Here is a 26,623-nt window from a genome sequence, read left to right as displayed (position 1 = left end):
GGAAAGATTAAGCAAAGGGAACTAAGGAAAAGTTAATCTGGAAAGCAAGATGTGAATAATTGATACAAATGTTTATTCACAAATACTTACCAAAGTAATAAAATGGGGTGTGTGTGTGTATGTGTGTGTGTGTGTGTGTGTGTGTGTGTGTGTGTGTGTGTGTGTGTACAAGTTACAGACCTATTACAGGTTGAAGTGATAGGAGAGTCTTTCCTAGATTGATCAGGACAAGTGACCTTAAAGACAAGAGATAATAGCAGGGAACAGGAGAACTTCAAGCTGTTTCAACAGAGCAAAGTAATGTGAGTGAGCATTTCCTGTGTGCAGCAGCAGGCCAAGGAGTTGAACTCACCTTTATCTGTCTAGGTAGATAAAATCTAACCCATGTGCTTAGAGCATTTAAAATCTAAAGGTACATTTGTTTAGCAAAGGGAACGGGTCCTATGGCCCAATTCAAAAGGCAAAGCTGTAGTCTAGGGTGGGTGCAAGGCAGAAGTAGGAAGTGTTGGTATGGAGGGTAAAATCAGACATCACTCTGTGCAATAGGTGACAGAGAACTGAGTTGAGCATGGGAGCTCAGTGGACAACTCCATTTTCCAGATTTTGTTTAACTCACATGTTCTATGGGGAATGTTGTTGTTCAAGGGGAGCAGTAGGGAAGGGGTGGTATGAATACTTCCTCTAGGGAATTCAGCTTCGTTGTCTTGGAGACGATTTAAGAGACAATAATCGTTCATTGAACAGAGGCTAACCTTGCAAGCCCAGGGTGTTTTGAGAGATGAAAGCCTACCAGAGTGACAAAACCCTATAAAGGAGATGCCCGTTGCCTAGTGGTGAGAACAAGAGAAGAACATTAAACTAAGCAAAGCCCTCGGGCCGTTCATGATGGCAGGAGACGGCTCAGGCAGTAACACACCTGCTGTCCAAGCGTGAAGACCTGAGTTCAAGTCCCGACACCCATGTACGACGCTGGGGTGGGGCAGGGAGGTGCTGGGTGCCTACAGTCCTAGCGCTGAGAGTCAGACAGAGGTGGCTCTCTGGGGCTCACTGGCCGGCAGCCTAGTCTAAGCAGAGGGTCCTGGGTCTCAGTTAGAGACCCTGTCTCTCTCAAAAGACAAAGGGATGGCTCCTGAGGAGCGTCTTCCCTGGCTGGCCTCAGCCTCCACGTGCACGTGCATTCAGGTGTATGCACAGCCCCATGCACACTAGTGCACGATCACACACATACACACACACACACACACAGAGGTCTCTTAGTTAAGTGCCCCCCAGTGACCTTTGAGAGAACGTAGAGGGTTGTAAGCACAGTGAAAAGGCCACGCTTTGGCCGTGCCTGGGTAGGAAGCAGTAACTGAAATTTTGACTGAAATGGACTCTCAGAATCGGAACTATCCTGAGCTCAAGGACACATGGTTCTGCCTGTGTCTTGGTCCCTTCTCTCTGAAGGTCCTTCTTGATGACAGTACCATCAACATTGCAACCATCGCCTCATCACGGTATGTGGGTCCCCTGAAGTCTCGAGTGGATGAATGGCAGAAACAGCTTTCCTTATTTAATCAAACACTGGTGAGTAAGAGCAATTTCACCTCCTAGACTCTCAAGTGGAGGGCCACAAGGCCCTTGAAAATATTGATTCTATGGGGCTAGGGATGCGGCTCAGTGGCAGAAGGCTTGCCCGGAATGTACTAAGTCCTGGGTGTGCTCCCCAACACACACATGCACACACACACGCACGCACGCACGCACGCAGTAGTCTTAATATTATATAACTTAGAAATGTAGAGTTTAACTTTTGTTTTATATTATATACAGTTGTTTTAATATTATGTTATTTAGAGACACAGGGTTTAATTGTTGACATTTTGTAATGTTCAGAATGAAAACATACACATTTGGCTTGTTTATATCATTCTGCAGCCTGCTGTCACTTTTATCATCACTGTTAAATTATTTTGATAGAAAACAAAAGACCACAAAATTAAACAAGTTATACATTTATCGCTCAGCGTATTTGTTAGTTAAGTACAGCACATCTGGATTCTCATAGCTGGGTGAGTCAGGAAGTGAGTCTGGCTTGTACCGGGTCCCTCTGCTTAGGGGGTCCCAAAGCCACAATAATGATCTGGATAATTCCTCATTAAGACTCTCTCCCTGAGTCATTATGGGCTCTGCTTGTCTATATTTGGGAGTCATCATGACTGTTGCCCACCCCATCCTTCAGTTTTCTGTCAAAAAACAGCTGGTCTCCCAACAGAATGTGTTCTCTACACATTTTAATCATGTTTAACGGGACCCCTCCGGCTGTCTACACAGCTGACTCATTGTAATTACCTTCAGTGGAAGGCGGGCTGAATCAAGCTGGACTGACTCTTGGGCTCTTCTAAGAAATTTTATTTCAAAGGCCCTCTGGGAGATGTCAGCAGTTCCCAAGGGAAAGATACCACGGTTCCCAAGTCGTACAGGCTATGATTTCCAGTGTAATCGGGGGGTATCAGTTTGGAAGTTACCCTTTGATAGTCCCCACGCTTTTCTCCAGGAAGAGTGGCTGAACTGTCAGAGAAACTGGCTCTACCTAGAAAGCATCTTTAACGCCCCAGATATCCAGAGGCAGCTGCCCGCAGAAGCCAAGATGTTCCTTCAGGTGGACAAGTCATGGAAGGAAATCATGAGGAAGGTGAACCGGCTGCCCAACGCGCTCCGAGCTGCTACTCAGCCAGGTAGAAACTTCAGAACAAACCGTGTTTGTCACTTCTAAAACTCTAAGGGGCCTGCGGTACATCCAGGACTTGATGGAACTGAGCTTTCTAATTATCAGGCTTACAGTTCAGTTTGTGATGTTAGAACACAAGTTAAATTCTGTTCAGGTTCTTCCCTCACAGATAGAATCACAAAAAATTCCACAGTTTTAACTCATTCATTAGAATGAATTAAACATTTTACCACTTATTGCAATTCAAGTAACAAGGTTGAAATTTTCATTGTGTGTGTGAGGGAACATTACTCTTTATTTCTTTTTTTAAATTTTATTTTATTTAATTAACATTTTTTCATTTATTTTGCATACTGACCACAGTTTCTCCTCCCTCCTCTCCTCCTGTCCCCTCCTCTCCACTCCCCACTTCTGTCTAACCCCCTCCCTATCGACTCCTCCTTCATCTCCATTCAGAAAGGGGCAGGCCTCCCATGGGCTTGAACAAAACATAGCATATCAAGTCGAGGTAGGATTGAGCTCCTCTCCCTGCAACAAGGCTGGGCAAGGTAATCCAGCATGGCAAACAGGTTCCCAAAAGCAGGCTAAGCACCAGATAAAGGTCTTGGAGAGATCAGGGATACAAGGAACATATCTAAACATTATAAAAGCAATATACAGCAAGCCGACAGCCAACATCAAATTAAATAGATCAAAACACAAAGTGATTCCACTAAAATCAGGAACAAGACAAGGTTGTCCACTCTCTTCATACCTATTCAATATAGTACTTGAAGTTCTAGCTAGAGCAATAAGACAGCAAAAGGAGATCAAGGGAATACAAATTGGAAAAGAAGTCAAACTTTACCTATTTGCAGATGATATGATAGTATACATAAGTACCCCAAATATTCTATGAGAGAACTCCTACAGCTGCTACTTCAGTAAAGTGGCAGGATACAAGATTAACTCAAGAAAATCAGTAGCCCTCCTATATACAAATGATAAACAGGCTGAGAAAGAAATCAGAGAAACATCACCCTTTACAATAGCCACAAATGATATAAAATACCTTGGGATAACTAACTAAATGAGTGAAAGACCTGTATGACAAGAACTTTAAGTCCCTGAAGAAAGAAACTGATGAAGATATCAGAAGATAGAAAGATCTCCCATGCTCATGGATAGGTAAGATCAACATAGTAAAAATGGCAATCTTACCAAAAGCAATCTACAGATTCAATGCAATCCCCATCAAAATACCAACACAATTCTTCACAGACCTTGAAATAACAATACTCAACTTCATATGGAAAAACAGAAAACCCAGGATAGCTAAAACAATCCTGTACAGTAAATGAACTTCTGGAGTCATCACCATCCCTGACTTCAAGCTCTACTGTAGAGCTACAGTAATAAAAATAGCTTGGTATTGACGTAAACAGACACGTGGATCAATGGAATCAAATCAAATCAACCCTGACATAAATCCACATACTTAAGAATGCCTGATTTTTTTTTTACAAAGAAGCCCAAATTATGGTTGAAATTATTTTTAACTGTTTCTCCTAGATATACTAATTACATATAACAATGAGTTACAGCATGACATTTTCATGCATGTGTATCGTATATTTTGCTAATATTCAGTCCTATTACCTTCTCTTGTCCCCTCCCACTCCTGCTGATCCTCTTCTTATTCCCAACTAGTCACCTTTCCACTCTCATGTCTTTTGGTGTGTGTGAACCAATGAATTTAGTGTGGTTTACAGGATCATGGGCACCTTGCCAGTGGCTACACCACCAAAGATGTCGTCTCACCCCACCCCACCCCACCCCCACCCAGCATCAAGGTTGAAATGTTATAACAAGTTCTGTTTCTGTGCATATGCATCCAGTTTCTGGGATGCACATATACTCATTGAAGTTTACACTCTATACTAAAGCCCCAGCCAGCCTGCTTGTCATGTGGCCAATGGCAGCATCTGGCTATGATGCAGAATAGTCTCAGACACAGACCCTGCCTAGCAAAGGCGACTTTGGGGGCTATGTTCTTTGCCCAAAGATTCTTACATAAGACAGAGGAAAGGAAAACTATGGGGTGGCAGAAATCAAACATCCACAAATGTCTTAGGGAGGCTGCTCATCGCTGGTGGCTCACGGCTGTCCTCCAGCTGGTAATAACACCTCAGCAGCCTTGGACCCTTTGTTACACAGGTGTTCCGGATGGTATAGAATATCCTCCCCATACCTCTGCAAAGTTCCCATGTCCATATAAACCAAGCAGACCCACAGATGTAGGGATTAGAGCATCATCATCTCTGGAGGCGGGACCACCGCCCTGCCTGCCACAGTCCTTTCATGGCCATATTAAAACCTTCAGTGTCCAAACACAGCAACATTTGGTTACAGAGTGATGTCCCTAAAGACTTGTTATAAAACAGACGTTTAAAATTATTTATTCTTTGGAAGTTTTATACACAAATATAATATATTTAGATCATATCGTCTCCTCATTCTCTCCAAATCCACCTGACTTCACATCCCCTTCCTCCTCCTCCTCTTCCTCCCTGTTCTTGCCCCACCCCCACCTCCTATAACCTGCCGGGTTCACTTTGTGCTGTCCATATGTGAATGGGTTTTAGGGCATCTATAAATGATGAATGGAAAACAGGTCTCTCGAAATTAAAAAAAAAAAAAAAAGAATATAATTCCAATAAATATCTGGCCTCAAGACTTCAAATAAAGAAGTGTAGACCTGTAATAAATCGGATGATGGTAAAGCCATAAAGAAAAATAAAGTAGGATAAGGGAGTGGCTGAGGACTATTGTGTGTGTGTGTGTGCACGTGTGTGTGCACGCGTGTGTGTGTGTATGTGTGTGTGTGCATGCGTGTGTATACATGTGTATGTATATATCTGTGTATGAGTTTATGTGAGTATGGTCATGTGTATACATGCATATTTATGCATGTGGGTAGGTGTGTGTGCACATGTGTTTATTTGTGGGTGCATGTGTGTTCATGTATGTGTATGGCATGTGTGTGTGCACATGTGTATGTATATGTATGTTTGTGGCATATGTATGTATGTGATATGTGTGTTTGCATGTGTGTGTGCATGTATATGTATGGCGTGTGTGTGTGCATGTGTATGTATATGTATGTTTGTGGCATATGTATGTATGTGTATAATATGTGTTTGCATGTGTATGTGTCTGCATGTATGTGTGCATGTGTGTGTATGAATGTGTGTATGTGTATGTGTATGTCTGTGTGTACGTGTGTATATATGTGTGTATGTATTTATGTGTGTGTGAGCATGTGTACATGCATGTGTGTTTATGTGTTGTTAGACTTTTCAATAAAGTGGCTTTTGAGCAGAAACTTGCAGGAAAGAGTGAGTGACAGTATGTGTGCCTCTGCAGGAGAATTGTTGAAGGCAGAAAGGCAGAGAGAACAAAGAGCACAACCAGGCTCCTAAGGCAAGAGCATGCTTAGCGTGTTCCCTGTCGATATGGAGTTGTGTGTCCGTCCCCCCACCTCCCCCACCCACTCCCAGTAGCCTGCTTGGTGAGAGAGAGGTCCGAGGGACCCGGGGGCTCATGTGGGTGACTGGCCACTAGATGGAGCTGTTGACTACACAGGGTCTCAGAAGCCGTGATAAAGATTTGGGGTTTGTTCTTGGGCAGGTGGGGAAGCAGGGACTGTGCTCAGCTTCAAAAGCACAAAGATGGAGAGGCATGGAGACTGCTGCCTCCGGAGCTGCAGCTGAATACCGGAGAGCAGTGCCCGCTGCCACACTTAGCATTTAACCGTGACAGAAAGCAGGCAAGCAGGAAACTGACAAGGAGCAGGAAGGTTCCAGACGCTGGTTCTGTCTGCCCTGTGGACTCACAGCCCCCTAAAGCAGCGGACGCTGGCCAAAGTCATCTACAATTAAAAGTACTGTTCAAATGAGGTAGATACTAAAATAGTATAACTAACTAGCAGTAATAATTCTTGGGCTGGGGAGGTGGCTTAGCAGTTAAAGCGATGGCCGCACAAGTAAAAAGCCTGGAGTTCAGGTCCCCAGAGCCCACACAGAGGCCGGGTGACGGATGTAGCTCACATGTAATCCAGCCTTGGAAAGAATTACAAAACCCAAAGGCGAAGATGGGCATACCCAGAGGGAGCTGAGCGACACTAGCTGGGGAACTCCGGGTTTGACTGAGAGACCCTGCTTAAAAAGAGTCGGGTGGATGAGCCATCAAGGAAGATTCTTGCTATGAACTCCAGGCCCTGAATATCCATACATGGGCATGAGCACCCACACACACATACATGTGCTCCCACAAACATGCAAACATATATACATACACTCATAATGCACAGTACAACACAACATATGCATGAAAAAGGAAAAATTTTTAAAGAACGAAGCATCTCAGCCAATACTACCATTTTATTATTCATTATTCTACCAAACAAAACAGAGGCTTTAAAATGTTAATATCTTTTATTTTCATTTAAAATTGTATTCTCTATTTAATATAATTGGCTAACTTTTTTTTCAAATAATAGGGCTTCTGGAGACTTTTCAAAACAATAATGCATTACTTGACCAAATTCAGAAGTGTCTGGAGGCATATTTAGAGTCAAAGAGAGTTATCTTTCCAAGGTAAGTTAAAACAACAACAACAACAACCTACGACATTTTGTTGTAGACTGTAGATCAATTAGAAATGGCAGTCACACCCTCCAAACCTCAGAGAACTGGAGAGGAGACGAGGATGCCCATGCTGCTTGCAGTTGCCTCAGACGTGTCGGGCAAACACTACGCTCTCAGAGATGCCCAGGCTGGAGGAGAGCAAAGCTCACTCTCTGCTTGAGGGGACGGGGAACCCAGAACACATCACTCCCTCCATCTCCCCATCCTCAGCTCTGCGGCCTCCCCAGCTTTAACTCTTCTGTTCCCTGCATTTAGTGTGGGCCCTAGAGTCTTCGCCCTCCCCTCACCGTGGGCCCCTGAGAGGCCCGACAACTCACTTCACCATGTTGGCATGATTTGGTAGTCTAGAAGTTCAGACAAAATAATAACTGTATTTCTGAACGCACACTTGGATTACTTAGGCCTAAGTTTGGTCAGGAACAGACAAGCTCGTTCTTTACCCATTTCGCATAAAATGATAATGGAAACACAGGCAGGATGCTTCATTTCCTCATAAGTATGGCCATGTATGTTGGCAGAATCATAGTCTGTCACTTTTCATAGCAGCATATGTTGCCTTGTGATTGGTACAGTGTCACAGGACCAAACGGCTCCACAACCACCCATCTGTCTATTAGTTCTTCAATAGTTAATGTGCTGTGTGACATATCTTCACTAAAGCTCAAAACCAAGTAACAGGCAAACAGGCCAATATTGTAGCAAGATCTAACGGTATTAATAATTTTTAGAAAAATCCTTTCTATTCTAGCTACTAGGCCTAGGTGTTCGAGATACATCATCATTAACCTTTACAAGAACTTCCTTAGAGACATGTGTGCTGTGGGATGGTCTGTATGTCAAATGTGTTGCTGATTGGTCAATAAATAAATCACTGATTGGCCAGTGGCCAGGCAGGAAGTATAGGCGGGACAAGGAGGAGAATAAAGCTGGGAAGTGGAAGGCTGAGAGGGAGACACTGCCAGCTGCCACCAGGACAAGCAGCATATGAAGATGCCAGTAAGCCACGAGCCATGTGGCAAGGTATAGATTTATAGAAATGGATTAATTTAAGCTGCAAGAACAGTTAGCAAGAAGCCTGCCACGGCCATACAGTTTGTAAGCAATATAAGTCTCTGTATTTACTTGGTCGGGTCTGAGCGGCTGTGGGACTGGTAGGTGAGAGAGATTTGTCCTGACTGTGGGCCAGGCAGGAAAACTCTAGCTACACATGTGGCCTACCCTCAAGCCCAGAGAAGTGGGATTAGAAGCCCAGGGCATCAGTGCCCAGGAGCAGATGTGGCAGGATCTTACCTTTTACGTCTACCCAAGGCTGGGCATCAATGTCAAGTCATGCTTTACATCAAGGTGTCCCTTTAACTCTGCAGGTTTTACTTCCTGTCAAATGATGAGCTCCTGGAGATCTTGGCCCAGACACGAAATCCACAAGCTGTGCAGCCTCATCTAAGGAAATGCTTCGACTCTATTTCGAAGCTCGAGTTTGCGCTCATGCCTCCAGCAGAAGGGAAAATACCTGGCGTGGACACCGAGCCAGAAAAGGTCTTCACCAATGACATTTTAGCAATGCTGTCACCTGAGGGAGAGCGGGTAAGGTGCTCAACAGTTCCTCGTGGATAAACTTGATCACGTGTCTGGGACCCGGGTCGAGGCTGCTCATTCTCACCCTAGGCTTGCCAGGGACTCTGATAGCCCAGCAGTTTCGAGAGTAACTGAGATAAAACTCTTACCCTCAAAGAGCTGGACAGCTAAAGGATAAACTAGAAGTGGCCACGATACTCACAATGGTCTGTTTGGGGAATGAAGTAGAGAGACACCATCACATGTTAGCCAGCTCTGCAAAGAGGAACAGTGACTGACCCAGAGTGCCAGGGCTTGACTAGGGCACCTGGATCAAGACCTACCAGCCTCTAATCGCTTCCACGAGATAGCATGAGCAGTAGCACCCTACTAGCAGGGCGACAGGACTTGGAGCTGTTACTCTATGTAAATGACTTAATGTGGCAGCCATTGTGCTCTGTGTGAGAGAATCTGTTACTGCAGTTCCTCCAGAGCTGTGCAGCCCCTGCATTTGGAGAACACATTTGGAGAAGAGTGAAGGGCACACACACACACACACACACACACACACACACACACACACACACAAATATAGACGCTCACATGTATGCATGCATCATTGCTGATGCAGAAGGAAAGAAATGAGAGAATTAAGGATAAAACATTGAGAAAACATGAAATTTCCAAGGAAAAAGTGGTTAAAGGAATCCCAAACAAGCAGATACCCAAGTTACTGGAAGTCAGAGAAAGAAGCATGAAAAGTGTTGAGCTGAAAAGATGTAGATCTGACTTCTCAGATGCAAAGGGAAATGGTTGAAGAAATGCAGGGAGCCTGTGGGGAGCCCTCTTTCAAGAAGCCTGCCCTAAAAGCATGCTTTTACTAGAACGCAGCAAAGGGGTGGGTTATGTGAGAACTGCCAAAGGCCTCACTGTTTACAGAGCTCAGGGTTCTGTTGTAGAAATGCAACATGTGGGCAGCTCACAAGCCCCACCTAAGACACTTTCTTTCTTTCTTTCTTTCTTTCTTTCTTTCTTTCTTTCTTTTAAGATTTATTTATTTATTGTGTATACAGTGTTCTGTTCGCATGTATCCCTGCAGGCCAGAAGAGAGAGCCAGATCTCATTACAGATGGTTGTGAACCACCATATGGGTGCTGGGAATTGAACTCAGGACCTCTGGAAGGAGGACAGTGTTCTTAACCTCTGAGCCATCTCTCCAGCAGTGGTCCCACATGCCTTTAATCCCAGCAGCACTCGGGAGGCAGAGCCAGGAGGATCTCTGTGAGTTCGAGGCCAGCCTGGTCTACAGAGTGAGATCCAGGACAGGCTCCAAAGCTACACAGAGAAACCCTGTCTTGAAAAAAAAAAAAAAAAAAAAAAAAAAAAGATTTATTTTACAGTCACTTTCTAATCATCCTAATTGCCTCACAGGTTGGCCTGGGGAAAGGCCTCAAGGCGAGAGGCAACGTGGAGGAATGGCTCGGTAAGGTGGAGGAAGCCATGTTCACGGCCCTCCGCCGCCTGTGCAAAGCGGCCATCGCCGACTACCAGGGGAAACTGCGGACAGAGTGGGTGACGGCTGGCCACCCTTCCCAAGTAACGCGCAGCTAGCTTTCCCTTTCTGGAGCCGGCTTTGGTGCGACAAAGCACACGCCTAAGGGAGATGTTTTGTCGCAGGTGATCCTGACCATCTCTCAGATTATGTGGTGCCGGGATTTGACCGAGTGTCTGGAATCTGAAGGTAATCACTTTGAGGCCCTGGAAGAATTTGAAAAAGTAAATTTCGAGGTAAGTTTTTTATCAGAGAGGCCTTGTACATGTTGCCGTCTGTGCAAGATGGCAAGATAGTTCCCATGGTTTTGTTGTTGTTGTTGTTGGAGGGGTGTTTTGTTTTCAGGTTGTTTTTTTTTTTTTTTTTTTTTTTTTGAGACAGGGTTTCTCTGTAGCCTTGGCTGTCCTGGAACTCGCTCTGTAGACCAGGCTGGCCTTAAACTCACAGAGATTAAAGGCCTGTGCCACCGCCACGGGCTTAGGTCCCCATGGTTTTTATCATGGTTAATGCAAATTCACTTTGTTTCAGTTCTGAAGTGCTGACCTGACTTCCAAACCTTCGGAGTCCTTACTGTCCATCTTAGGGACACTCCCTTGATGATTCTTTAGTATTTGTATGAGTAGCTGTAAACTACGAGGGAAAGCAATTTAAGAGGGAAACATGAGTTATTTATAATGATTTGCAAACATTTAAACATAATTATGTTTACTAGGATCTGTGTTGTGGTTTGAAGGAGATGTCCCCCATCGTTTTTCAGTATTTGAACACTTGGTCACACTATTTGGGGAAGCCTGGGAGGTGTGGCCTTGTTGGAGGAAGTGTGTCACTACGGGTGGGCTTTTAGGAATCCAAGCCTCCTGCTATTCCAAGTGTGATCTCTCTGTTTCATGCTTTTGGACTAAAGATTAGATCCCCCAACTTCCTGCTTTAACCCTTCGCCTCTGCTCTGCCTTCACGGACTCCGATCCCTCTGGAACTGTAAGCCCAAACAAACACTCCCTTCTATAAAACTGCCCCTATCATGATGTTTTTATCACAGCAATAGAAAGCTAACTGCTACAGTTAGGATGCCTCTCACAGAACTTTGTATTTTTATTAAAAGTTCTGAGTGAGCCCAGCATTGCCATGCATGTCTGAAACCACGGTGCTGTGGGCCAGAGCCTAGGAACTTACTGGTAAGCTAGCTGGCCCCCCTTAAACAGCAACTTCCATTTCCGTGAGACACTCTCTCAAGGCGGTAAGACAATGCAACGGGGGAAGGCACCCTCTGTCCTTCGCTGGCTTCTGCATGCATCCGAGACCACACACACACACACACACACACACACACACACACACACACACACAATTAAAAACATATCGTAAATGCACAGTTCAGTATTTCTAGCAATAGACCGCAGTGTTGGGCAGCAGGTCTCAGAACCCATTCATCTTACCTAACTCTACAGCTCCGTGTCTGCTGAACAGCAATACCCCCACCACCAGCCCTGGCAACCACCACTCTTCTCTGTTTATACGAGTTTGATGACTAGACACACCTCATTCCTGTGACTGGCTTATTTTATTTAACTTAGTGTCCATCCAATTCATTCTTGTTGTCACCTGTGACAGGATTCCCTTCCTTTTCAGGCTGAATGCTAGTCCGCTGTGTGTGTAGGACACATTTTCTTTATCCACTGATGGCGTTTTAGGTTATTTCTTCATGCTGACTGCGGTAAATAATGCTCCTTAAGACCCTGATTTCAATTCTTTGATATATATGCTCAGAAACTGGGTTACTCAGTCAAATTATAATTCTATTTTTAGGTTTGTTTCCTTTTGTTTTTGAGAAACCTCCGTACCACGTCCCATCCACATGTCCCAACCTCATATTCCTACCAACCGTGTCCAGGGATCCCTAGCTCCATGCCCTTGCTGGGTTTTTTGTTTTGTTTTGTTTCTTTGTCGCCTTGACACACACTGGGGAGCTGGAGTCATCTGAGAAGAGGGAGCCTCAGTTTAGAAACTGCCTCTCTAAGACTAACCTGTGAGCATGTCTGTGGGGGCTTTCTTATTAATGATTGATGTGGGAGGGATCAGCCCATTGTAGGTGGTACCATCCTTGGGCATGTGGTCCTAGTATACAAGAAAGTAAACTGGGAAATTGATGGAGAGCAAGCCAGTAAGCAGCATTGTTCCACAGCCTCTGCATCAGCTCCCACCTTGAGCTCCTGCCCTGGCTTCCCTGGATGATGGACTGTAACTTGTAAGTGGAAATAAACCCTTTGCTCCCGAGCTGATTTTTGTCCTGGTGTCTCTGCAGCAATAAAAAGCAAACCAAAACACCTTTGGTGTCTGGGCAGCCATGAATCTCAGCACTCACTGTTCAAAGAGAAACGTCTCAGAGAAAGAATGAGGATAGTCATGTGTTTGCAAACTTCATAATTTCATTTTTTTACATTGAACTTTTGATAATAACATGCTTGGTGACTAGAGATATTCAGCATCATATATGGATATATAGATATAGATATAGATACAGACATCAATATATAGATACAGGTATAGACACTGGGCATTTGGTATCTCTTCTTTAGAAAAGTAGTATTCAAGTCATTTTTCCATTTTTTAATTTGAGTTATTTAGTATTTTCTTATTGTTATCTTATCCACATATAAAAATCAATTCAAAGTAGATTCAGGAAAGATTTAAACATATGACTCAAAGCCAAAAAGTTCCATGACATTTTCCTTCACATTGATTTTCTGGCCATGACAGCAAAAGCAAAAACTATACCAAACTAAAAAGCTTTTCCCAGCAAAGGAAACAATTAACAGTAGAAACCCAATCTAGACAGCGAAGATATAATCTGTCAGCAGTGTTTCCAACAAGGACCTCGGCTTGATCTTCAACTCCAAATTTAATTGCACTCCCAAGTGCCACTGCATTTCTAAAGATTCACCCTTGAAACAGAGCAGGGAAAGAGAGCAACCGTCTTGAGAGAAGCAGAAACACCACAGGGAGATTGTCGGTGGGATTCTTTCCCCAGAGTCCCAGAATAGAGAAGTAGATCCCCAGAGAAAGTCCCACAGCCATCTGCAAACGGTCCCTGATCTGGGCAAAACAGGATGAAAATCCAGGCCACAAGTATAAGACCCTCAGAGGCACCATCCTACTTGATAAGGATGTGATAATTTGGGGTAAGTAGGGAGATAAAATATTTGTATTTAGTCATTAGCCTGGTTAAAATGCTCTGCAATTTTCTTTTATTATTATCAGTGGAAAACTACTCCTACAAATGAGAAGCATCATCAGGATGACCTAGAACTCTATGTAGGCCAGGCTAACCCCAGGCTCACAAAGATCCACCTGCTTTTGGCTTTGAGTGCTAGCATTAAAGGAATGCCACCGTATCTGGTGAATTTCTAGGTAGAGCAGTCTATCCCCAGAGACTTCATCATATATCAGGGACTTTCAAGAAGCAAATGTCCACTCGGGTCTAATTTTACTATTTCATAACTGTGTGACAGCCATCCAGTTATTGACCCTCTGATTATCAGTTTGCTTAAATACAAAAAAAGTATTCAGATAGCCTATGCTTCATAGAAGTCTTACAGAAATTAATTAAGACATTGTATTGTTTTATTTTGTCCAGAATTATAAAGTTTTATAATTAGATGGTTTTTTTAACACAGATCTACTTTAAATTTAATAATGAAAAATATTACAAGCTGATATTGAAAATTCACAGCAACTCTTATACTTTTGGTTGTGAGCCTAGCCTTTAACGGCTGAGCCATTTTGGGGGGGGGGGTGGGAGGAGGGAGGAGGTGGGATCTGTGGGTGGTATGTAGGGTAAGTAGAAAATTTCTTAATAAAAAAATAAATAAACTTTTGAGTGGGCAAAAAGAAAGAAAGAAAGAAAGAAAGAAAGAAAGAAAGAAAGAAAGAAAATTCACAGCAACAATTCTTTAATTTGTAGAGATTAAACGCCCTGGCTGCAATAGTTCGAGGCGCTCTTCCTAAATTACACAGAAACATCATAACCGCATTGATTACCATTGATGTGCATGCAAGAGATATAGTTACTGAACTGGTTCAAGCCAAGGTAAATGTTTCATTGATGGAAAATGGCATGGCAATCTGCGACCTCCACGTGTGTGTCTAACACAAACACCATGTCTGTCACGATGTAGGTAGACACAGCAGACTCCTTTGACTGGCAGAGACAACTGCGCTATTATTGGGATCTAGACCTGGATAACTGCGTGGCTAGAATGGCACTCTCTCAGTATACCTACGCCTATGAGTATTTGGGAGCATGCCCGAGACTGGTCATCACTCCCCTCACGGTACGTTATTGATCACAGGAGTGCCTTTTCATCAGAGCAGGGTTGAAAGTATCCATCATTGCTGCATCTTCACAAAATAAAGAGTTGCACGGTTTGATTTTTTTTTTTTTTTTTTTTTTTTTTTTTGGTTTTTTGAGACAGGGTTTCTCTGTGTAGCTTTGCGCCTCTCCTGGAACTCACTTGGTAGCCCAGGCTGGCCTCGAACTCACAGAGATCCGCCTGGCTCTGCCTCCCGAGTGCTGGGATTAAAGGCGTGCGCCACCACCGCCCGGCTTGCACAGTTTGATTTTTGTGGCTGGGTCTGTGGGCATATTTCAGTTAGAATTTTTCAGGATCAGGGAGGTGTTTCATTCTGGAAAGTGCTAGCCATTTAGGCATGAAGACTTGAGTTCAGATCCCATATAGGAAGCTGGGCATGGGGACATGTGCTGTAACCATAATGCTGGGGAGGCTGAAATAGGAAGATCCCCGCTGATCACTGGCCAACCAGCCTAACCAAACCAGTGAGAGACTCTGTCTCAAAAAATAAAGTGGAGAATGATTGAGGAAGACACCCAGTTTTGACCACTGATGCACACACACACACACACACACACACACACACACACACACACTTCTACTAAATAAATGACTTAGACCTATGAATCTGTAAATTAAGTCACTTCCTTTCAACAATGACAATTGATTGATTTCTTCAGGATCGTTGCTATCTTTGCCTTATGGGGGCTTTGCAGCTTGACCTCGGAGGCGCACCTGCCGGGCCTGCTGGTACTGGGAAGACAGAGACCACCAAAGACCTAGCAAAAGCTCTCGCCATCCAGTGTGTGGTCTTCAACTGCTCTGACGGTTTGGACTACAAGGTGCAGTTGTAGTTTTTAATCTGAATACAAGTATTAAATGCTTTCACCCGCCTTCTTTGTTTAAAACATGACTTAAAACAGCGAGACATAGGGGATGAAGCGAACAGAGAAGAAAATGCTATTAAAACAGGACAAAGAGAGAAAGTCAACATGTGGTGGGCTGGGTCGTCTGGGTAAGAATCAATGCAGGCGAGACACGTCAAGAGTGAATTTTTTTTTCAAGATCTGTGCAGGGTGCATTGAGGGTGGCTGGAAAGATGCCTCAGCAGTCAAGAGTGCTTGCTACTCCTTCTGAAAACCTGAGTTCATTCCCAGCACCCACGTCGGGTGGTTCACAATCATCCATAACACCAGCTCCAAAGTATCTGACATCCTCTTCTGGCCTCCATGGACACTGCAGGCCTCACACACACATATACGTAGAGACACACACATAAATAATAAAATAACCTCTTAAAATCTATACATAAGTAAGTAGAATGAAAGGTCATATAGGCTACAGGGAAGACATAAGAACAAAATCTAACTTTACTGGAGAAGATGGGCAGTTGAGAGACATTGATACACAGTGTGAGGTATAAAGGCTGATGCACAGCTCACTACTGAAACACTTGCCTAGGGAATTTGATTTTTCCACACCACCAAAGATACAAGCAGCCTTCAGGGAGTTGAAGTACATGGGAGGAGAAAGAATTAATGGTAAGGTTTTCATAGTTTGGTCTTGGGGTCCCTTCATATGTTCAAATTTTTTCAAGTCAGATTGTAGCCATTGGTGTTTCACGTGTTAGAAATTAAAGATAATATATTTTATATATTTATTAGACTTAAAATACCAATAACAATGTTATCATAAATATCCATTTTGTGACTTTTTGCAGGCAAAAATCTTATTGGCTACTTATATGTCTTTTTAAATCTTTGATAGTTGGTAAAATGGATTTTCATATTTTCTTTTGTATTTAATCTCTTGAGGATTATTGTTTTTTGATTGAATTGTCTGAAGAAAATCTAGTTTCTGATAGAAATGTCCTCTGGAAAGAGGAATATTTTAATAATTTTTTAGGTAGTTGAGTATAAAAGAGATATAACACTTTAGTGCAATTATGAAAATGCTTTGACCTCACAGACACCCTGAAAGACACTTTGGGGCTTGCAGAGATCATGTTGGCTTTTTAGTTCTTCCGATGGGTGCTATTAAAATCACAAAAATATACATTTCTTTCTTTATTGTTAGAAACTTTGAACACTACCAATTCATTAAGTAAGACTTTTTTAGACATTGTCTTCCAACTTTCTACCTTCCATTTCCTGTCACAGTTTGTGACATTTGCACACTGTTCAATACTTTTCTCTGTTTTTTCTGGAAATGGAATATAAAATGTCAGTGCCTCACACAGTATTCATGCTAAGATTGCTCTTTGCAGGATTTGAGGGCATGTTAGACCCCTAGATCAGAATTAACACAGAAAAATACACTACCTGCCCTTCAAAGGAGAGAATTATTTCAAGCAACGAATAGTCTCTTTCTTTAGCTCCTCTAGGACAGTGTTTTCTTTGTGTGTATAAATTGCCTAGTGATCTTCTATTAAAATAGATGAGATATTCGATTCTATTTGCTCCTTCAGTTGACCACAATTTCAGAAACCATAAACATCAGAGCGTGTCATTGGACGCCCACAATGGAGTAAGACAAAGAAAACATACCATAATTGTTTATGAGAAGAGACATAAGCACTCTGTCTAAACCATAGCATGACTGAACATTCCTCTCTCCCAGTTACCTAGTAACTGCTGCCTCTTCAGCAAAGCTTCAGGTACCTGTCCTTTGGCCTGCTACCTAGATATGCATTATCATGAAATGCACCACAGAATTCCCCTGCTCTCTTGTTTGTATAAGATAATGTTAAAACTGCATGAGCCTAATCCTGTGACCAATGCCCTCCTAAGAAGGAGTAACTATGAGTATAGTCACATAAATAGAAGGGGAAAATATGTGAGAAGACACATTAGAAGCAGAGATTGGAGTGATGCAGTGTAAGCTGGGAGATGGTAGGGATTGCCTGCAAATACTAAAATCTGGAGGCAAGAAGACATTTTGCCTAGGCAAGCATGGTTTATCAACACCTCAATTTCCCATTTCTAGCTTCCAGTGCTGTAATATAATATATATAATGGATACTCAAAGCCAGCCAGTTTATTGAAATTTGTTGATATACAGAGCAGGGGCTGGAGAGATGGCTCAGCAGTTAAGAGTGCTTGCTGTTCTTGCCGAAGACCCAAGTTTGACTTACAGCACCCACACTGGCCAGCTCACAACTACCTGCGACTCTAGCTCTAGGAGTCCAGAGTCCTCTTCTGGCCTTCACATGCACTTGCACACACGTGTACACATACACATAAATAAAAATTAAAAATTGGAGTTTCAGAGATGGCTCAGTGGCTCCTTTTCCAGGGGACACAGGCTCAGTTTCCAGCCCTCATACAGTAGCTCACAACCATCTGTAACTCCAGTTCTAGGAGATCTGACATCCTCCTCTGGCCTCTGTGGGTATTAGACCCACAAGTGGTACATAGACATACATGCAGGCAAAACACCCATACACATAAAATAAAATAATAAATGTTTAAAGATAAATAAGTCTTTAAATACTATACGTGTATCTGTTTATGTAGTGCAGAACTCTTCTTCACTGAGCCTTTGCTGAAATCTCCTGGGCCAAGCCTAACCCCTATAACAACCCCTTTCCTCAAGTTCTACAACAAGCCATGCTTCCTTCGGGGCTCACAGGGCTCACTTCACCAAGTGTGTGTTCTCCCTTGCTGGGACAAGTAATAAATGCAATTGTGATTGATTATAGATGTGTTTCCTGTCTATCCTCGGCCCCTATGCTTTGTCCTCTCCTTCACTCACATTGAAAGGGGGCTGGAGAAATGGTTCCATAGTTAAGATTGTACTACTTTTGTAGAGGACCTGAGTTCAGTTCCAAGAACCCATGTTGCAAAGCTCACAACCACTTGTAAATCTAGCTCCAGGGGATCCTATTTTCTCTTCTGGCCTCTGCAGGTACCTGCACACACACACACACACACACACACACACACACACACACACACACACACACCTAAAAATCTACCCGGCTTGCAAAAACATTTGTTAAACAGTGGGTCACTAGAAACATCCCTTTCGGCAGGGGAGTTTCTTCCTTCCTTTTTTTGTTTTTGTTTTTGTTTTTATTTTTGTTTTTTCAAGACAGAATTTCTCTGTGTAGCCCTGGCTGTCCTGGAATTCACTTTGTAGACCAGGCTGGCCTCGAACTCACAGAGATCTGCCTGCCTCTGCCTCCGAAATACTGGGATTAAAGGCATGTGTCACCATAGCCTGGGGAAGCATCCTTTCTTAAGATCACTAATTGGGACCACCCCTCTTTTAGACAGGCTGAAAGTTTTGCATTCTGGGCCAGTGTGTCATACTAAGATACTGTTAAGGTGAGGCCAGGCTGCTCTTAGCATCTACTGGCCTTTGATGCAGACAACCCAGGTGAGGGCTGGATTTCCAATTCCCACAGTCCTCCTTGGCCAAGAGTGGCAGAATGAGAGGGTCATTTGTACAGGCATGTACTCAAGGAGCCATGGTTTAGCAAAGAACTGATATCAAAAGTCAAATTCAGAAACGTTTTTCTTACTTCTGTTAAACTGCACACACATGAGTATTGCTTGGACATCTTCGTGTACCCCAGAAGACAGGCATCTCCCAAGGAAAAGTCCCAGCTCCACAATGCCCCTTGACCTTTAGTATTTCCCATTCTGTTGTTCAGCACATGTTTAATGTTTTTAATGTTGATCATAGTATTTTTAATTTTCAAAGACTTTCCTACGCCAACATTCTTAGTATTTTATGGGAGTGCAATTTCCTCTCAAATCTCTCTATGGATTCCACTGGAATTATTTCAAATGATTGTCCATTTCCTAAATGATCTTCATTTCTTCCAAGGTTGCTCACTTGTCTCATTCCTTCTTTTCTTGCATGTTGGTTTTCACCCAAATACATGTTGATTGACTTCTTGGCTTATATGTATGAAGAGAAGACTAAGTTGTCTATGTGGGTAGCTTGTTTCTCCAGAGTGTGAGCTGAACTTTCAGGTCTAGCTTGTATGGAAAGCAGACGTCTCCACAGAGTCTGGACATGGAGCAACCAGTACACCTTATTGAGTGATAGCTGACGATTTTCCTTCTAAGTATCTACATTTCAGTTGTTTTCTCTCCTGAATAGAACCATCTTTTATTATTACTGAGTATCAATGACTGAATTGAGAGATCTGGAATCATCTTTCTTTCCCTGTCTCTGCTTTTCTGGCCCCACCACCAATATCCTTACCTCTCACGATCTCGCAATATCTCCCCTAAATAGACTCCTTTGTCTACAATGAGGTCCTGGTATTTTAATCTGATGGAGAAAAGTCAGTGTTGAAATCTCAACAACCTTCCACATAGAAGAGAAGGAAAGACCAACAGATGAGGAACCACAAATTGTCCTGCACTTCCTGATGTTGGGTTTGGAAATTCTTGAAGGCCCCACTGAACAGTATTTCTGCCTTTTCTACCTTGGGATGTACTTCTCTTGATTATATGATCTGTTTCAATGTTTTTCCAGCTTCTGGCAACTTTTTTCCCCAAGTTTTCTTCCTGTCATTATTTTCCCCTTTGCATCATGATTTTGTCACATGGGAACAGGCATGAGTGTAGACACACAAATGATGATACACAGAAAGACAGAGAGAGATAGGAGAGAGGAGAGAGAGAGACTATGAACGTATGCTTGCTGGAATAGGAGGAAGAATAGTAACTGTACAGTTCACTTGACCTTGAGACAAGGTGCATCAGTTCCATTCTTAGAAACAATGCATACTATAAAAGAATATCAACCAAAACCGCCAGTCTTCAAAGACATTGTACACTTTAGATGGCACAGTTACACAGACATTCTCATTCACCACTAGGATCCTGCTCCAGAATCGACCAGCAGGACCTGGAAAGGTGGCTCAGCTCAGGAGTTCAGAGGACTCAAAGCTCTCTCAGGCCCCAGGTTCCGTTCCTGGATGTCATATGGTGGCTCCCAACGCCCTCTTCCGGCTTCAGTGGACACTGCACCCACATGGAATACAAACATATATGCAGACAAGATTCTCAAACATATAAAATAAAAATAAATCTTAAAGAAGAAGAAGAAATCCAGACCCGTGCCCAGTGCAGCAGGGCCTCTGTTGGGAGTTCTCACGCCCTGCCTGCTGCCACAGCAGGCACCTTTCAGAGACAACAGAAATCCCCACTAGTGACATTCCTCAAGGCCTCTTCAGAACCCTCAAGTTGGTCTCTTCCATGAGCTGTCCTCTTTGAGAACCTCTAAGTATTTGCCATAGATAAGTGGAGGTCATGAATAAAAATTCCCCAAGGAGATGTTACATGCTATCATTTTATTTAACAGAGAAATCAGATCCAAATTACTCAAAGAGAAGCAAAAAATACTTATAGAAATGTACTTGCCTCTGATCTGTAACGCTCATCGTCACTAGAATACCAAGAGCAGCAACACTCTGGAGACCACCCTCTTTTCCTTGGGTGTCTTAGCCCCAAACCGTACACAGCAGAGGAGGCAGCAGTGCAGCCCGACGCTGATGAGCTTGGCTTGCGTTTCAGATGATGGGGCGCTTCTTCAGCGGCTTGGCGCAGTCCGGGGCCTGGTGCTGCTTTGATGAGTTCAATCGAATTGACATTGAAGTCTTGTCCGTCATTGCCCAGCAGCTCATCACCATTAGGAACGCCAAAGCCGCAAAGGTGAGACTTCGGGGTGGCTGGCTGGCAAGGTCGCTTTCTCAGATTGGTCACTAACTCAGCAGGCAGGGCCTTGTTAGGGAGGACAGTTTCAGTGTAACCCGCGAATGCCACAGTAACAGTGCCTACTTGCAAGCACAAACATACACATAATGTACATAGACACATGCGCACATTTTCCTTTCCTTACTTTTGACATTTACTTACCTGATGTTTCCTCAGTGCCACATTTTCTGGGCCCCATAACTTCCTTTGTGGCTTCCAGGGTCAACCTAGTGTTGGTGGAAAAACCTAGTGTCAGGAGAGAAAACCTGAGAAGCCCAAAGAGTCCATACCTCCTCAGGTGAGCTCTTTAGAGCTCATTGAATGGGAAAATCTGAAGGCCAAATAGAGAATCTGAGTGACCCTGCTACTTAACATACCCCCATGTGAATCATTCCTGAAGAAGGGGGTTTTGTATTTGGGAGGTGACAGCTGTGAGGGATGGGACCTTCTAGGTTTGGTCACCAAAGAGCAGCACAATTCAGCCTACACAGACTAGAACCTTCCTCATTCCCTCAAGGAACTAACTGCCCCAAGTCTCTTAATTCCTGCCTCAGCCCCTTCCAGGAGACACTCAGACTTCCTCAGGCTCCATCAGTAAGGCTTATATTGCAAAGCTGGGTTCTTTGGACTCACCCCAGCTCAGGGGCCAATTACCATTGAAAGGTGCCCTGGTAAAGAGTTAAGTCCAACATGGAATCCTCAGAAGGTCATTCCCCCCAGACTCTGTCTTAGTGTCACAGTGGAGCAGAGGCCACACCACCCAAAGACTAAAACTAGACTAGACTTTCCTGGGAGAATACCAGAAAGTAGGAGTGGAGAGGCCTCGCCAGCCATGAAGTCTAAGGTAAACTGAAGAGTCTCAGCAAATGTTGAGACCGGAAGCTTTCAGGACTGGGTCAGGAAGGAGCATACAACTTGGGCAAGGCAGGCCAGGGAAGTAGAGAGTGGTAAACACTGAACCCAGAAGAGACCGGAAGGAGGCAGCTCAAGAGAATGCTTCCATCATCCCACAAAGGATTCAGTGGGCTCTGCTTGGCCACTCCATAAGTGAGTGTCTGATTCAAGAAACGCTTGTGGGGAAGAAGTTACAAACGCTCGGAGAAGTGCTCACTCATTATACCTTCTCTTTGAACAGCTCTCCAGATTCATGTTTGAGGGGCGGGAAATCAAGCTCATTATGACCTGTGCGGCTTTCATCACCATGAACCCTGGCTACGCTGGCAGGACGGAATTGCCAGACAACCTGAAAGCCCTGTTCAGACCATTTGCCATGATGGTTCCCAATTACGCGCTGATTGCAGAGGTGAGCTCAGACCATACCGAAGCAAAGAGAAATTCCATTCTAACAGGGGAAGTATCCATCGACATGAACCATCTAATTCTCTCAAGGCAGAGACTCATTTTGTTTCCTAGTTTCTTTTCTGTTACTGTGATACAATGCCTTGACCAAAAGCAATTTAGGAGAGAAAGGATTTATTTTGGCTCTTAATTCCAGATTGTAGTCCATCAAAGCTGGTAAGAAAAGGGAGCAGGAACTTAAAGCAGCTAGTCACATCCACAGTCCAGAACCAAGAGAAATGAATCCATGCTTGCTTACTTGTGCTCAGCTCACTTACACACTTATACACCAGTCCGGGGCCCAAGCCCAGGGAGTGGAGGCCCCCACAGTGGGCAGGTCTTGCCCCGAGCAGTGAATCCATGCCCCCATAGACACAACCACAGGCCAACCAGATGTAAGACTCTCTTCCCAGGCGATTCTTGATCATGACACGTTTACAACTCAGTCTCCACATCTCACTTTCTAAGCACTCAAGCAATGACTGCCCATTTTCACCCACCCTGGGTGTGAATTCGAGCAAACAGGGACTGTCTCATTCTGCAGGCTTGTTTGGTTTTCATTCTTACTGCCAACATCCAGAGTTCTCCCCAAGTGGTTCATAGAATATAGCAGACTCCTAAAATGGGATGAATCGGTGTATTTAATTAACCCATTTACTAGGGTTTAGTCAGCTTATCTCTAGGAGTTTAAGTGTCGGGATTTGTTCTAAAAAAAAAAAAAAAACAGCATTATCCTCATTTCTCTGTGGATGTAAATTTGAGTCAAGAAGTATTGGAGCCCAGTCTGGGGCCTTGTGCCTGTAATCCCAGCACTCAGAAGGCTAAGACAGAAGGATTATTATGAATTCAAAACCAGCTTGGGTAATATAGTGAGACTTTATCTCAGAAAAAAAAAGACAAAATTAAGAAGTAGTGTTGAGTCAAAGCTGTATTAATCACTTGAATATTAATAATCACTTGATTATGAAGAAGGGAGTCCATCTGTAGTCTGTAACAGTTTGGGTTAAAACAGTAATCATTAATAAATCAACTATTTGTGATTGCTCACTGTTTCTACATCTATCAAGGAACTCTTTTATTTAAACATTATGTTCTTTCATCCTAGCTAAGACCTGTGTGTGTAAGTTTTGCATGTGTTTCTCAGAGCACTTTTAATTGGGGTACGCTTTATGTACAATAAAGTGCACCCAGCTCATACAGATATGAGCAAATATTTGCACAGAGATTCATCTGTCTGGCGCCAAGATCAAAATACAGGGCTTCCTTTCAGAACTCCAAAAGCTCCCTTGAGCTCTGGGCTGCATTTCATATCGATGGACACTTCCCCTGTTAGAATGGAATTTCTCGGAAAGCACCGATTACTCCGGCGGCTAATACATTCCTTTGAATTATTAAAGAATCCCCTACCTGAAGTAAAAGGAATTGATTAAGACTAGACCAGACCAACCCTAGAGGAATTTCCACTTGAGTTAGCATAATGCTCAGAGCGTTCGGAGGTGTCCTGTAGTGTCTCCTGCAGACATGGAGATGTGGAGGGCAGTTCAGACAAACAGTGCCTTTGCTATCTGTGACCCACTCACTATGTGCTCACATCTCCCACTTTGCCCTAGGGTCATGGTGCTCAGTCCTGAACTGGAGGACTCTCAAAGTCCAGTCTTCTGGGCATGCTTCCTGTTGTTGCCACAGATGAATAGCCATGAGTTTCTCATCAGCAAACGCTTTTAACTGTGACAAATATCCTCACTTCATACTAAGAGCGCTGGAGACGCCAAGGAGGGGAAATGAAGCAGCTGACTTTCTGACCTACCAAAGCTGGGCAGCAGCCTAGAGTGGCAGGCACGCTGACCGAACCCCTGACACAAGTCCCTTCCTCCTTTTCCTCTGTGGCTGAGGAATCGGAAGGATTTGATCCAACACACCATCTAGGTCTTGTCTTCCGTCTGCCGCTTACACAAAGACACACCCTTTGTCTTATTCTGAACAAACATCATGTGTGAGTTTATCTTCATCTGTCTTTTTAGTGTATCAGATGCATGACCTTGTCACATCTAGAGGTCATAAGGCAAGCTCGGCTGACAATAATTTTCTATTCTAAACTTCTAGCTTGGGGTAGTCAGCTTAGCAGACTCTAGCAGGGCTCCTGTGCCACCTGTTCATCTGTCTTGGGCCTTAAGCTGACTGTGAGCACCTTTGAAATGAACCGTCATCTAGTGTTTCTTACATAATCATCTACAGTGTGGAGTCAATGGTGGCAGAGCCACAGAGAAAGCAGAAGGCAGTGGGTGGGCTGCGTGGCTCAAGCCCTGCTTCCCAGCTCACCTGCTATGGTCAGGGCAGATCATTGGCATGATGGGTAGAAGGAAGGCTCCGTTCCTCCCTCTGCTGTGGAAGGCACTAAGATTTGGACTGCAAAATGACTCAGCAGGTAAAGGCACTTATCACCCTGAAAATCTGAATTCAATCTCTGGAGCTTCCACAGGCATGCAATGGCACATGCACCCACACACACACACCACATTCTCTCTCTCTCTCTCTCTCTCTCTCTCTCTCTCTCTCTCTCTCTCTCTCTCTCTCTCTCTCACACACACACACACACACACACACACACACACACACAAATAAATGTAAATAAGGACAGCAGCTTTCTAGGCTGGAGAAGGGCTGCAACCCTGTGCTTGGGTCGCCTCAGCTAAAGGGGGCAAATAGTAATTCCATCCCACCAGAGGAGCTCTCCTCAGCCTGAAGAAGCCTGATTCTTGTTTTTGTGCTCAGAGCTGACACCACCGTTCAACCTCTGTGTGAACACTTTTAAAAACTGGACATAGCTGCTCCTCAAACCAAGTGTCACCAAGGCTCCGTCACTGTCTGCGGAGATGACAGTCACCGCTCATGTCCCGGACAGCACGCTACCTGTCACTCTTCCTGGGGCTCATAAAACTCTTCTCATTATATCCTCTACTTTCCTCGGTGCCGTTACAAAATGTCTGACAGAAAATACTGAAGGAGGAAAGGTTTGTTCTGGCTCACAGTTTGAGGGAACAGCAGGGGTAACACCGATGCAGGAGCGTTAGGCAGCTGGCCACACTCTTTAACCATTGTCTCCTCACTGAGCGATATAAAGGTGTGATGTCTGGGGCAGATGTCAAGTATATCCACATCCGTCTAGCGTGTTGAAGGCAAGACAACGTAAACAACGTAAACACTGCCTCCTATCTTCTCTCCTAGGTAATTCTGTATTCTGAAGGGTTTGAATCCAGTAAAATACTAGCGAGAAAGATGACGCAGATGTACAAGCTCTGCAGTGAGCAGCTGTCCCAGCAGGATCACTACGACTTTGGCATGAGAGCCGTCAAGTCTGTGCTGGTCATGGCTGGGTAAGAAACCCCCGGGGAGATGATAGCTCAGCCACCAAAGTGCTGGCCCTGCAAATGTGAGTTCCGGCCTCAGAAGCCACGTGAGAAAGCCATGACGGTGCATGCTTGCAATCCCAGGGCTGAGGAGGCAGAGCCAGGCAAAGAGCTGGGGCTCACTAGCCAGTCAGGCCGCTGAGAGACCTTGCCTCAAAAAAAAAAAAAGTGGGTAATGACATCCAAGATTGTCCTCTGGTCCCCAGGTATATGTGGTCACACACACACACACACAGAGAGAGAGAGAGAGAGAGAGAGAGAGAGAGAGAGAGAGAGAGAGAGAGAGAGAGAGAGAGAGAGATGGAGGGG

At 44.0% G+C, this 26,623-nt stretch overlaps 1 protein-coding gene across 1 annotated transcript in view; it reads left to right on the top strand.

Moving 5' to 3' along the window:
• The window catches only part of Dnah6 (dynein axonemal heavy chain 6), a 205,061-nt gene that overhangs the window by 60,072 nt on the left and 118,366 nt on the right, over window positions 1-26,623 (top strand). Inside the window, exons 21-32 of the mRNA XM_059258003.1 lie at window positions 1,447-1,566; window positions 2,537-2,717; window positions 7,251-7,347; window positions 8,763-8,982; window positions 10,384-10,548; window positions 10,630-10,740; window positions 14,466-14,591; window positions 14,680-14,835; window positions 15,534-15,695; window positions 21,390-21,527; window positions 22,705-22,872; window positions 26,133-26,281. Coding sequence (XP_059113986.1) covers window positions 1,447-1,566; window positions 2,537-2,717; window positions 7,251-7,347; window positions 8,763-8,982; window positions 10,384-10,548; window positions 10,630-10,740; window positions 14,466-14,591; window positions 14,680-14,835; window positions 15,534-15,695; window positions 21,390-21,527; window positions 22,705-22,872; window positions 26,133-26,281 — 1,793 coding nt within the window. The remainder of the gene's footprint in view (window positions 1-1,446; window positions 1,567-2,536; window positions 2,718-7,250; window positions 7,348-8,762; window positions 8,983-10,383; window positions 10,549-10,629; window positions 10,741-14,465; window positions 14,592-14,679; window positions 14,836-15,533; window positions 15,696-21,389; window positions 21,528-22,704; window positions 22,873-26,132; window positions 26,282-26,623) is intronic.

The sequence above is a fragment of the Peromyscus eremicus genome, chromosome 3, assembly GCF_949786415.1.
Source record: "Peromyscus eremicus chromosome 3, PerEre_H2_v1, whole genome shotgun sequence".
Lineage (NCBI taxonomy): Eukaryota > Metazoa > Chordata > Mammalia > Rodentia > Cricetidae > Peromyscus > Peromyscus eremicus.
The sequence above is the reverse complement of the archived record's forward strand: the minus strand, read 5'-3'. Positions and strand labels throughout refer to the sequence as shown.